The sequence below is a fragment of the Maylandia zebra genome, unplaced genomic scaffold, assembly GCF_041146795.1.
Source record: "Maylandia zebra isolate NMK-2024a unplaced genomic scaffold, Mzebra_GT3a scaffold17, whole genome shotgun sequence".
In the NCBI taxonomy this organism is placed as follows: domain Eukaryota; kingdom Metazoa; phylum Chordata; class Actinopteri; order Cichliformes; family Cichlidae; genus Maylandia; species Maylandia zebra.
Window position 1 is genome coordinate 157,527 of NW_027490047.1, and position 12,611 is coordinate 170,137.

Below are 12,611 nucleotides of genomic sequence, written 5' to 3' on the forward strand. Positions count from 1 at the left end.
AAATCAGAGCTGACGAGACAGGGGAAACGTAAACTGACCACACTCACATGAGACAAAGACCTTCAGAATATAACAGGAAACTTACAGACACAAAGAACCAGACAAGACACTGAACTCAACAGACAGACTCACAAGCAGACACAGTAACACCATGGACAGACAGTCAATAAATAAATGTTTAATAAAAAATGTCATGTAGGCTATTACAAGTAAACTAGTGTGAAATAAGAGGACTGTTGATCAGCCTACGCTGTGGAAAGCTGTGACTCTGTCACTGACACGTGTGGCATGATGGATGCAGTCATGCTGGGAGAAGCTACGTGAGTGCAGAAACCTCTGATCACCAGACGATCACGTGGTCATCAGTTTTCAAACAGCTCATTGCAGTTTTATAAATCATCTTCAGAGGTTATTTGAACCTTGTCTTTGCAGAGACCTGCAGACCTGAGGCAGTAATGCAGTGATAATGACCAGCACACAGTGTAAGTCATGCTGCAGCTGCCCTGAATCTACAGTGTTGGTTATTCCCACCATGTCTCTATGTTTCTGATCCAGTGTGGACGAGCTCTTTATTCAGTCTGAACTGGTTTTAAAACTAAAATACAATTGATTTGTTATTCATAGATTTTCAGATTTACTCTTACACAAAAAAGTAAAACATTTTTGTTGCCAGATCACACGTATTTACTTCCAGTCCTGAACAGAAGGAAATCGTTTTGATGCCTAAATGACATTTTATGTTCAGTGACAACCTGGTGTGCTTGGGTCCATGAATGCAGTGGTGTCGTGAGTGGGCCCTGTTACAGTCGTCAGTGCCAGCATGAGGTGTCAGTGAATATATTTACACATTACTTCATTTAAAGTACGAGTTTGTGTCTCTGTCCACAGGCAGTCAACCCCGGCTGTGTCCTGGAGGATTTTGTGCGCTGGTATTCACCTCGGGATTACGTAGAAGAGGAAGTGGTCGATGAGAAGGGCAACACGATGGTGACGGGGACACTCAGTCCCAGGATGAAGATCCCAGGCAACATGTGGGTGGAGGCTTGGGAGACTGCCAGGGTCACACCTGCACGACGCAAAAAAAGACTTTTTGATGACACCAAGGAGGCCGAGAAGGTCTGAAGCAGGTCGTTCGTTTTGCCGCATGCGTGTTTTTAAGCCAAACGTGTTTACTAAGTGGATCACAAAGTGTTTTCATGAATGTTTCTGCTGATTTTCAGGATCAGCTTCTGCCATGGGACCGTTTTGGCTCATGTATGTTGAAGCATTTTCACATGTTGATGAAAAAGGATCTGATGCTGTCACACACGATGTTTAACTGACACACAGCAGCTCTCTGTGGTGTGATGGTGTTAAATGAAGAACAACTTTAAACCAGCTTCTATTAATGATCCGGTCGGCTTTATGGGAAAGGGACAAACAGTAACTGGGGTTAGTTGTTTCCTCACCCAAAGAGGGTCCTGGATTTGGACCCGGGCAGGTCCCTGCCAAGCGTTTGCATGTTCTTCCTGCACATATGAAAGCAGAGCTCGGAGCTCCAGTTTGCACCATCACTGAAAATGTTGCCTGTCTTTTAAAGACATTGTTTATCCAAAAAGAGAAAGTTAAAAATAATGCTCACTGATAGTCTTATGACAGATTTAAAGATCTGGGTATGACCGGTCCCTCTGTGAATAACCATCATAGAGAAAGGTCACCGTTTATCTGGAGTCTTCTTCAGAGGCAGCCTGTTGGCTGTGCAAAAATATTCTGTTGATCTGAAAGAGCAAAAAGAAAACAGAAGCCAGGAAGACTAAACTTTTTGGGGGTTTGTCTTTAGGTTCTGCACTACATGGCGATGCAGAAACCTGCAGACCTGGCCCGTCACCTCCTGCCCTGTATACTTCATGCAACTATTCTGAAGTTGAAGGAAGAAGGTAAGTCCTCACCGTTTGGTTGAAAAACATGTTTATATGAAATAAAATCAGGGAAAATAACTCTGAGCCCACAGCAGGTAAATTACAGTAAGACCAAAATACAAAAAACTAAAGATATTAAAATAAGTACTAAGAAAATGAAATGCAACCCGAGATGTTAATGCAGAAAAAAAACCAGAAGCTGCATCTTGGACGCTGCCAGCATAATGCACAGGCTTTTGACGGGGCTCGCACACAAACACAAAGCAGATGATGAAGCATCACCAAATATGTTTCTGTTGTGATATTTTGATACCATGGTAGTAGAGCTGGGCGATAGAACGATAACGATATGTATCGCGATATAACTTTTACTCGATAGAGAAATTAAGCTATCGCGATAGACCTCGCCGCTCTTGTCCTCTTAAAATAAAAAAATTAAAAATTTTTTTTTAAAAAAGGTCAGCCAATCCAAACTAAGTAGCGCAGAGCCGAACCAATCACAGCCGCAGCGTCACGTCGCGTGACTTGTTCAGCACAAGTGCCAAGCCGCACGTGTTTGTTTGGGAAGCAGCCAGCGCGTAATGGAGGAAATGAGTGTGCCGACTAGAAAAATCAACCGAGCGTGACCGAAGAGAAAACAGATGATGGTTCCAATGCCGGAGAGATTGTCGAACGGAAGAGCCATAGAAGTTCCGTAGTGTGAAGGTATTTCGGCTATTTCAAGTCTGACAAAAAACAGAGCAGCGTGCACTGTAAATTGTGCCGAAAGCAAGTCTGGAAATACAATAAACTGGTGCATGCGTCACACTGTGCGCCACGTTATTGTTTCGGTGAAATGAATTTCTACAATACTGTTAATTCTACTCTCTGCAGTGTTTAAATGCTTACATATACACACAGTTACTGTCTGTCCACACATACGACTCGGTTCTGCTTCTATGCCGCAGCTTTGTTTACTTTTTCCCACCGAGGCTTCTAGACTTCTGATTGGCCAACATTTCTGCACAGTTAGGAATCTAGCGCCACCTGCTGCTTTGGCATGTTCATAGCAGCGTTTTTCTTCATTTCTGCCTTTATGTGTGGACGGGATTATTTTTTAAAACGAAAACGGAAAATCTCCGTTTTCAAAAATACCCGTGTACGTGTGGACGTAGCCTCAGTCTCTGACTGGAAGCGCTAATTCGTCATTCGGCTTTTGTCAGACTAAAGTAACTGTTAAAACTCAAATTCAAATTTCAAATTCAAATTTTATTTGTCACGTACACAGTCATACACAGTACGATATGTAGTGAAATGCTTGGACAACTGCTCGTGACCTAAAGAGAACAAAAAAGGAAAAGGCTATGAATAAGATAGGAAATAAATATGAAAAATTAAAAAGGGTAAATTTAACTAGGAAGGAATAAAATATAAATTAAGGTTAAAAATGAAATAACTGTACAACACAAATTAGAATGAAGGGTAAATTTAACTGGGAAGAATAAGATAAAGATAAATATATAAATTAAAGTTGAAAATAAAATAACTGTACAACAAAATACACAATATAGAACTATATAAGAATGTATGAAGAAATCTAAATATAAATAAATATATACACACTAACAGCAGCTGTACAAGTATTAACCGGAAATGAAGAATATAGTGACCAGTGTTGTGCAAAACCAAAGTCCAGAAAGTCCAGTGTGTGTGTAAGAACTGTATGTGTGGGTCAGGACTGTGTGGTGGTGTGATTGAGAGACCGTATCGCCTGCGGGAAGAAGCTCCTCCTCAGTCTCTCTGTGTTGGTCTTCAGGGAGCGGAATCGCTTTCCTGACCTCAACAGAGAGAACAGTCCGTTGTTGGGATGGCTGAGGTCCTTCACGATCTTCCTGGCCTTGGTCCAGCACCGCCTGCTGTAGATTGAGTGCAGGTCAGGGAGCTCGGAGCGGATGGTGCGCTCAGCTGACCGCACAAAACTGTTTGAAAAGCTCAGCTATACAACAAGGAGAGATTGAGAATTTCCTTTTAGTTCTCAGTTTATTTGATATTGACAAAAGTTTGTCAGTTTTGTCTGTTATTCTGTAAAACAAACTAAGATTTATTTTTAGAATTAATATTTTGTTTCTAAGTGGAATTGACAATTTAGTCTGTTTCGTTTGTTCTATTTTGAAACTTAAACGCTTCAGCGGCTCCCTTTTGTGTAGTTTGCAATATTTGCCTTTATTTATCTGAAAAAGTCTCATGTTCCTTAAGTACATCTACCCTGTTGAACTTATTATGGGAAATAAATATTTAAATAAAAACAAGCTGCTGATTATTTCACATTTTACTTGTGAGCAACGGCACATTTAAATCTTACAAATATAGTTATTTGGCTTATATCGTGATAGATATCGTTATCGCCTGAAATGAAAAAAACATATCGTGATATGAAAAAATCTCATATCGCCCAGCTCTACATGGTAGCATTTACAGGATATTGTTTTTGATGATGTTATACAAAGGACCCTGTTTCTGCAATGCCCTTTGTTTGAACCTCATCTCCTCTTGCTGTGACCCCATGGGCGACTTCCCTTGGCCTGCTGGTCTGGAAAATCCAACAGTTCATCTATATGTAAAGAAGGCACTTAAACTGGAACAGGCATAGCTGCTTGATCCTGCCGTGGAACAATAGGACGGGGTGCAAGCTCTCATGCTCCCAGGACGTGGGGGTGCATTCCTGGAGTGCACACCAGGCTTGCAGCCTGCTAAGGATCACACACAATTGATTATGTGCCTCTGGGTATACATGGTTAAACATTTCCTAATGCAAATAACTACATGCAGTATTCTACCATGTGCAAACTTATATCACTAAAGGATTCTAACTGTCTAGTGTTTAACGGACCTTTCAAAGGTATGTTGAGATTATAGAAGGCCCCTTTCAGAGCTAGGGGGAACTTCCTTATATGGTTGTAACTTGAAACTTGTTGACACACAAACCCTTCTGCCTATAAAAACTGCTGCACAAAGAATAAACTTTGAGTTAGTTTGGGATGACAATTTAGAACAGTCTCCGCGTCTTTTTGTTCTTCCAAACTGCTCCCGGTACTCCGGCCGGTGCCGTAATTAACCGTTGATCATGCTTGAGAATATTTTAATTGTTATAGGAGGATGAACTCTGATGATGAAAGCCCACGCCTCAGAGAAACCCGGAATGGAGTTTCTTACAGTTTCCAAACCAAAGAAGATAAGATGAAGCATACCTGCGCAGCGGTGGGTGATGAGGAGAGGCCGCAGCGTGTCTGTCTTAAAGTGCAAGTTTGTGACAGTTTAAAGCTTAACAAGCTAAGACGCCAAACATCCAGAGCACAAAGACAAGTCAGAGGGCTTTTTCAGACACACACTTCTAAACCGTCGTGCTCAACAGTGTCTCTGCTAAAACTGCGTCTGTGCTCTACCCCTGTAAAGTTGCCTATCGAGTGCTTAATGATAAGGTGCATGGTAGCTGCTTTCCTCTGCAGGTGGATGAAGCCACTGATAGTGACAAAGGAATGACTTCTCTGGTGTATGCCTTATACCAGGGGTGTCAAACTCAAATACACAGTGGGCCAAAATTCAAAACTGGAACAAGGTCGCGGGCTAACATTAATATTTATTGAAAAAAAAATCTTCCTCCAGATTTAAGAATGAATCTCTTCTTATGGACTCAAACAAGTTTTGCTGAAAAACTGAATATGGAACAAGCAAAGTTTAATACTAAACAATATGTATATTAGTTGTATAATACCAGTAGGCCAGCTCTAATAATAATTTGGTATGGCTTCGCGGGCCAAATGTAATTAGGCTGCGGGCCAAATTTGGCCCGCGGGCCAGAGTTTGACACCTATGCCTTATACTGTCATCACTGCCACCCTGCTGCAACTGACTGAAGCATCCTGATGCCAGGCTGAGCATGCATGACGCATGATCCCGCGTGATCCCTTGCATGACCATCTGACTGTTCTTGGTGGAAGTGACTTGACAGAGCTATCGAGATGAAGTTCTCTAACCTGTACAACAACCTGGCCTGTGGCAGTTTGCGTGTCGCCTCCACATTGCCAAAGATCACTAGCATATCCAGACACTTCCTTGGCCAGCATTTAGTGTTGATGTCTCTCCCACTGAATATGCCTGGGTAATTTTGGGCTGGCATGTTCATTAGAGGCAACCAGAACCCATTGCAGCTGGATGCTGCATTTATCTATGAATGGAAAGAAATTGCTCAACAACAGATCTGCAGTCTGTGCTCAGACAGGTGACTGCTTGCACCTGTCTGAGGTAATACTGTCAAGCACCGTCATTATAACAGTCTTGTACTATACATACAGTGTATATATGTGTTTTGTTTCTTTCTTTCTTACTACTATTGTACATCAGTAAAGTGCAGGAGCCCATTTTTCCAACTAGATAAAAGTCTAATACAACCCAAGAAAACAGCTTAGCCATGAATCACACTTTGTAATATCTGTGTTTGGATATTACAAAGTGATTTTATTAAACAAAATGGCCTATTAAGGTTAAATATGAGCTAAATATGATATTGTAGTCCATTCGTAAGAGTGTTTTGAAGTGCTTATTTTACTAGGTGACCTCTGTGAGGCAAACATACAAAATGCTGTATGCTATCTGTGAGGCTCATATGCAATTTCTTAAATCCAAATCAAATCAAAACAAAGCTTTTTTTTTTATGCAATGTAAATATACATTTCAAAACAATTCATGGCAACAGTTGCCAAGTCATGATGATGTCATGGGCTCCATTCCCCAAATTCCACAGTTAGGTTTGATTTTGAACACTTCAAGACAAACTGCAGACAAAAAAACTAAGAAAAGCAGTCACAAAACTCAAGATGAGTGAAGAAGGCCAGCTGCCATACAAGTCGAGCTCAGTAAATAATGAACTCTGTTTGGAGGGACAATTTTGTGATGCAATCATCAAAGTGGAGGATGTTGAATTTCCGGTCCACAGGATCATCCTATGTAACTGTACGCCGTACTTCAGGTGAGTTGCTTACCTGATAATGTGAAGGACAGTTGACTGATTTATACCTGTGAAAAATGTAATTCATGGTCTTAGTTGGTGAAACAGTGCCAACCAAAAGGAACAGGTTGAATCATAAAACTTTTCTGATAGAAAGACTTTGTCACGGTCAACTGACAGATACACCCAAAACATAATGCAAACATTTGCAGATTTCATCATTACCTTCACAGAGCTCCAGATTCCACTTCAGTAAATGTGCCATTTAAAAAGCACTGTGAATCACTTGGTGATTGTGTGAAGTCTAATTGAAGTGTTTTATTAAGTTACATTAATATCTTCCCCACTGTTATTGAGACAGTAAGACACACCAGACTTCCTGATACTAAAAAGGTTGAACTGTGTTATACAGTTATACGCTGAGCAAAAGTTTTGAGTTGCCTCTCATTTTTTTATATTTTGCTTTGAAACAGATGATTTTTTAAAAGTCCACTTGAGCAATAGTTCTGTGTTTTTTTGAAGACTTATAAAGGTTTGGTTTGGACATTTTTCACCCTTTTTAGTCCAGTGCTTGTACCCGATCATTTTCAGAGGAATGGTTTCCTCATCCTCATCAGAAATGGTTTCATGGTTCATGTAAAACCTGTTAAAACCAATAAATAAATGTTAAGAAAAAAAAAGAAAAGAAATGGTTGTGGAAGGGAAACAGAGACTGTAATTAAGCAACATGCACTGGAACTTCCATAAGGAAAGGAAACAGACTGAGGTATGCCAAATTACGCAATAACTAGACTAAATATCAGGGTAAACTGGCCCTATGGAGTTGATTTCAATATTTGTCATAGAGGTACAACAGTGAGTGTTTAGAGTTAACTTTAAAGCACGGTGGAGGCTCTGTCATGGTGTGGGACTGCATTGTGTTTGGCAATAGCTTCATAAACATGCTGCCAATGTAATAAAGACATTGAAAACCCAACAATCAAGTGCACTAAACATGTACAAACTCTGTTTTGGAGTTACTTGGAGTACTTGTGCATGACATAGTTTATTATCTTGTTGCCTCCACACCTTTTAATATTCTCTACTCTGTCTCCATCTCTACCCTCAGGGCTCTTTTCACCCACTGCAGCGACCCAGACAAACAGGTCTTCAACATACCTGGCTTGTCTTCTGAGATGATGGCACTCATCATTAACTTTGCATACACCGGCTCAGTTTCCATAACGGGGGAAAATGTAGTGGAACTTCTCATGGCAGCTGATCAATTCAATGCAATGGACATTGTGAAACTCTGCTCTGACTTCCTCGGGGAGCAACTGTGCCCAGAGAACTGCGTTGGCATTTGGCAGTTCACAAAAGTATGCTTATCACCCGAACTACGCACCAAGACCTACCACTACATCATCAGTAACTTTGAGCAGGTTGTTCTTGAGGAGGAGTTCCTGCACCTAACTGTGGAGGAACTTGCTGACATCCTTGATAGAGAGGACCTCAATGTGTGGGAGACCACTTTGTATGAAGCGCTTACAAAGTGGATTAGCCATGTACCTGTACAACGGAAACAACACCTCACCGCTCTGTTGTCCAAGGTCTATAAACTTTCATTACTACATTTAGTTTGGACTTAAATCTTCAGCATTTAAGTCATAGATTGAGTCGATCCATCTGGGTATAAGGATGCTTTAATATCTTGAGATGTTGCTCTTTTCAGGTGTAGCCAAACCACATTTAAGAAATTCTCTTCAAGAGCATTAAAACCGTATCAGATCTCTACACACATACTATAGAATAAATTATATTTATTAAGTATAGTTGCTAGGGCTATGACTAAAAACTGTCCCTGTTGACGAAAAGGCTAATGGTGTCTGACTTTGGTCGCTCTCTTGCTAGCAATAAGAAAATTAAACAACATTAGGAGCATTATCCTAAAGAAGCTTGAGTTTACTAAAACTGATGTAGTTGAAATTCATAGTCACATTCTCTTCTGTCATCTCTCTATAGGTCCGACTGGGATTGATGACGTCAGACTACCTAAAGGACAATGTGCTGTCTAGTGAGCTGGTGGAGGCCAATTCTGAGTGCCTGTCCATGATAAGTAATGCCATCTTAGACATACATGATCTAGGAAGCAGACCCTTCATGTCTGCCTTGTATCACCCTCTTGCTCGTCCCCGCCTGCCTCATTCCATCCTGCTGGCCATTGGGGGGTGGAGTGGTGGTGAGCCAACTAACGGCATCGAGGCCTACGATTGCCGGGCTAACCGCTGGGTCAACGTAACGAACAACCTCGAGTGTCCTCGTGCTTATCATGGAGCCGCCTTCCTCAACGGGTACGTCTACTCCGTTGGTGGCTTCGACGGGGTGGAGCATTTCAACAGCGTCCGTAGGTTTGACCTGACCACTCACGCCTGGAATGAGGTGGCGCCCATGCACTCCCGCCGCTGCTATGTGAGCGTGACTGTGTTGAACGGGTTCATCTATGCCCTGGGAGGCCACGACGGGCATGTACGACTCAGCAGTGCAGAGCGCTATCAACCTGAAATCAACCAGTGGAGTCTTATTGCACCGATGCACGAACAGAGGAGCCACGCCAGCTGCACAACACTTAACAACCGGGTGGGTGAAGTAAAACAGTAGCAGAGAAATAGAGTAGGGTCTAAGGCACACAGGCCTAGAGACCTGTCAGCAACCTTTGGTAACAACCAGTTGCTAGGGGAAAATGTGTACTCCTCAGCTGGTTAGGCAGTGGTTGTATGAAAGACTCTACAGATTTCTACAGCAAATAGTTTGAGTATTTGCAGTAAGTCAGAGTACTCCATGCAAACCTCAACAGTCTGCTTACAACCAAAGGAAACACAAGGAGGCTTGTGGTGCAAAACCTTCCTGGTTACAATTTCACAGTAGTGACAGCCATCAACCTCCAGCAACCACTTGCCAACCAGTCAGGGAATACACATTTTTACAGTGAAGCGAGGTGCAAGATAGGTCACAAACTGGTTTCTATGTTCATGTTTTCAAATTTAAAAGTATAGTTTAAAAAGTTGAAAAATATACTAATATATATCTATTTTGTTTCTAACTGATCACAAGTGCATCTTTGCATTTATGTACAGTACTTTATTTGAGTTGACTTGTCAACTAAAATATAACAGATATTAAAAAAATTGTAAAACACACACATTTGTTAATTGTCATATTTTTCAGTTGGACACTTGGGTACTGAGTATCGGTCTTACTTCACAAATGATGTGGAAACATTTCACTTACAGGTAACATTGTTTCCAACTGAAATCTAAGAAATGTAAAAATTTTTAATGTCCCTTTTTTGTTTTCAGATTTACATTTGTGGTGGACTCAATGGCAACGAGTGTCTGCAGACAGCTGAATATTACAACCCAGAGAGCAACCAGTGGACGATGATCAGTCCCATGAACAGCCGCCGCAGCGGGATAGGTGTCATTGCATATGCGGATCATGTCTTTGCAGTAAGACCACAAAGTAGTGCTGACACTCACGTAACATACAAATCAAATCTGTAATGTGCTTTGATCAGCAAGGCTTAACACAGATTTGGCTGACACAGAATTTGGCTAACTTTGTTTTGTATTTATCAATGATCAGATTCCTATCCTGACCACAGGTTCAGAGAAGGCATTCTTACTCATTCTATGTATTAATTTAACTGATTAGTGATGTTTCTGCCTCTCTTTTTTTTTTCATGTGCCTCATTCCCAAAATGTTGTGTCTTTGATGATTTCACATTTCACTCAGTACAACAGAAATACTTATTCAAAACCAACATTGTCATCCTCATCGTTCCATAGAGGACATATGTTAGAGACAATTTCAAACTTATCCTGCAATACCTTTAGAAAAATGAGGGAATAAGCCAAGTGATTAGAACTCATCCTCTGGGGACGGTAGGCCTTTTAGCTGTAAATTTATCTTGCTATTTGCCTTAAAACCACTTATTTAGTTGTTTTGCAGCTGCACCCTTTGGTAAAAAGCAAAGATTTTAGTCTCACCTTCTGAGACACACTTCTTTATTTAGCTAGCTACCGTTTAGTATTTATTTTCTATTCAGACTAAGTCTCTATTCAAAAAAAGGAAAAGTTATCATCAGCAGAATGCAGTGACCTTACCCTGGTGCTGACCTCAGGGTCTTTGATCAGGCTTATAGGCACTTATAGCCTGTCAGGGCTACTTTAATCTGTTATAGGAAGAAAGGACTGGAACTCAGTGTTCCTTTTTGGACTAAAGGCAAAAGAGCTGTGAAGACATTTATACTGAAAACACAAATACTTTTTGTCGAGGGCTATTCATCTTTGTTGATAATAGCGTGGTGTAATAGACAACAGCACTTTAATAGCTGTAGTTGAGGCTTGAGTGAAAAAAGGTCTCATACAGACTTCCACAACAGCTGGCTTCTACTTTATTTTACTTTCTCCTTTTAATTCAGAAGTCATTTTCACACACCACTGCACCCTGATCTTTTCTAGACATTCCCAACAAATGCGGGCCTGTGAAAATGCAAATACTGGGACGTTAATGGGCCTTTTTTAAACAACTTTTATGTGTAAACTCCATATAACAGCATGAGAATATGTCAGGTAGCTGTTCGCTTTATCCAGGTAAAACCCTAAACCAATCAGAGTATTTCCAGTAGTCAGATCACACCTAAGGTAAACAATTTCCTTGTATCTGCTACATATTAAGGGCAACTTTGGACAATATTGCAACTTAATTCTTCCGTCACTTTCTGGAGTATCTGTGCAAAAGCAGCTAAAGACATATAGCAGGTGCATTTTCTTACAGGGGTACGGTGAAGCTGGTTACACTTACATTCAATCATTTGAGCCACGTATTTACTTTTAGGTTGGTGGCTTCGATGGAAACAACTATCTGCGCACCGCTGAGGCTTACAACCCGCATACCAACACGTGGAACCTCGTGTTCTCTATGCTGACCCCCCGCAGCAACTTTGGCATTGAGGTAATTGATGATCGCCTCTTTGTCGTCGGGGGTTTCAATGGCTTCACCACCACTTCGGACGTCGAGTACTACACCGCTTTAACCAATGAGTGGTATGAGGCGTGCGACATGGATATTTTCCGCACAGACTTGAGCTGCTGTGTGATGTCCGGACTTTCCAACCTGACTGAGTACACCTTTCCTCGTGACTTCCTGCCACTTGAGGATGTTCTGAAATTAGCAATGGAGTCAGCAGAGTCCACGTAAAATCTTTAAAGTGCAGTACTGCCATGTGTCAACATCTGAGTCTCGAACATGAAGGACTGAAATAAATCTTTAGAGCATTAAACTGCTGGTGAACTGGACATTTTATGTATGTATCTCAAAAACTTTCAGTAGGAGAGCCTGCACTGTAGATACTGGGTTTTATTAAGAGAATGCAATTGCAACAATAACAAATTGAAAAGATTTTTTCATTCCCTGTAATGTATGGCTGCTGAGCAGCCATACCAGACATGCACACAGGGTGACCAGATCACAATAAGCCGCATGTCGGACTTTTCAACTCTTGCTAGGTAAACACCATAAGAATAAAGGGAAGTTTTCACTCTCCCTTGTTATTTCAGCTGCGGTTCTGTCTGGTAACAGTCTATAGGTTTGAGTAAGGATGTATCCAATATTTTACAGTTGTACTAGCCAATACCCAATAAAGCAATTCTTACTTTTATACCAAACTAGTCAGTCTCAGCTTAGTCAAT

The 12,611-nt window shown here is 41.1% G+C and overlaps 1 protein-coding gene across 2 annotated transcripts; it reads left to right on the plus strand.

Moving 5' to 3' along the window:
* The first annotated feature begins 6,672 nt into the window (after positions 1-6,672).
* LOC112432905 (kelch-like protein 10) lies at positions 6,673-12,193 on the plus strand. 2 transcript variants are annotated; one of them, XM_076881540.1, is made up of 5 exons: positions 6,673-6,903; positions 7,991-8,471; positions 8,884-9,498; positions 10,218-10,367; positions 11,758-12,193. In XM_076881540.1, exons 1-5 carry the CDS (start codon positions 6,752-6,754, stop codon positions 12,118-12,120), a joined length of 1,761 nt encoding a protein of 586 aa, XP_076737655.1. In that variant the 5' UTR covers positions 6,673-6,751; the 3' UTR covers positions 12,121-12,193. The 2 variants fall into 2 exon arrangements, with proteins under 2 accessions (XP_076737655.1, XP_076737656.1); XM_076881541.1 differs by having other exon boundaries at positions 7,991-8,240.
* Positions 12,194-12,611: the final 418 nt, after the last annotated feature.

What these genes read in the sequence shown, in the direction of transcription:
- LOC112432905 (XM_076881540.1), top strand. Translation starts at nt 6,752, where the DNA reads ATGAGTGAAGAAGGCCAGCTGCCATACAAGTCGAGCTCAGTAAATAAT. An exon ending in GCACAACACTTAACAACCGG is followed by an intron (nt 9,499 to 10,217) that starts GTGGGTGAAGTA and finishes TTTTGTTTTCAG; the next exon opens with ATTTACATTTGTGGTGGACT. An exon ending in ATGCGGATCATGTCTTTGCA is followed by an intron (nt 10,368 to 11,757) that starts GTAAGACCACAA and finishes ATTTACTTTTAG; the next exon opens with GTTGGTGGCTTCGATGGAAA.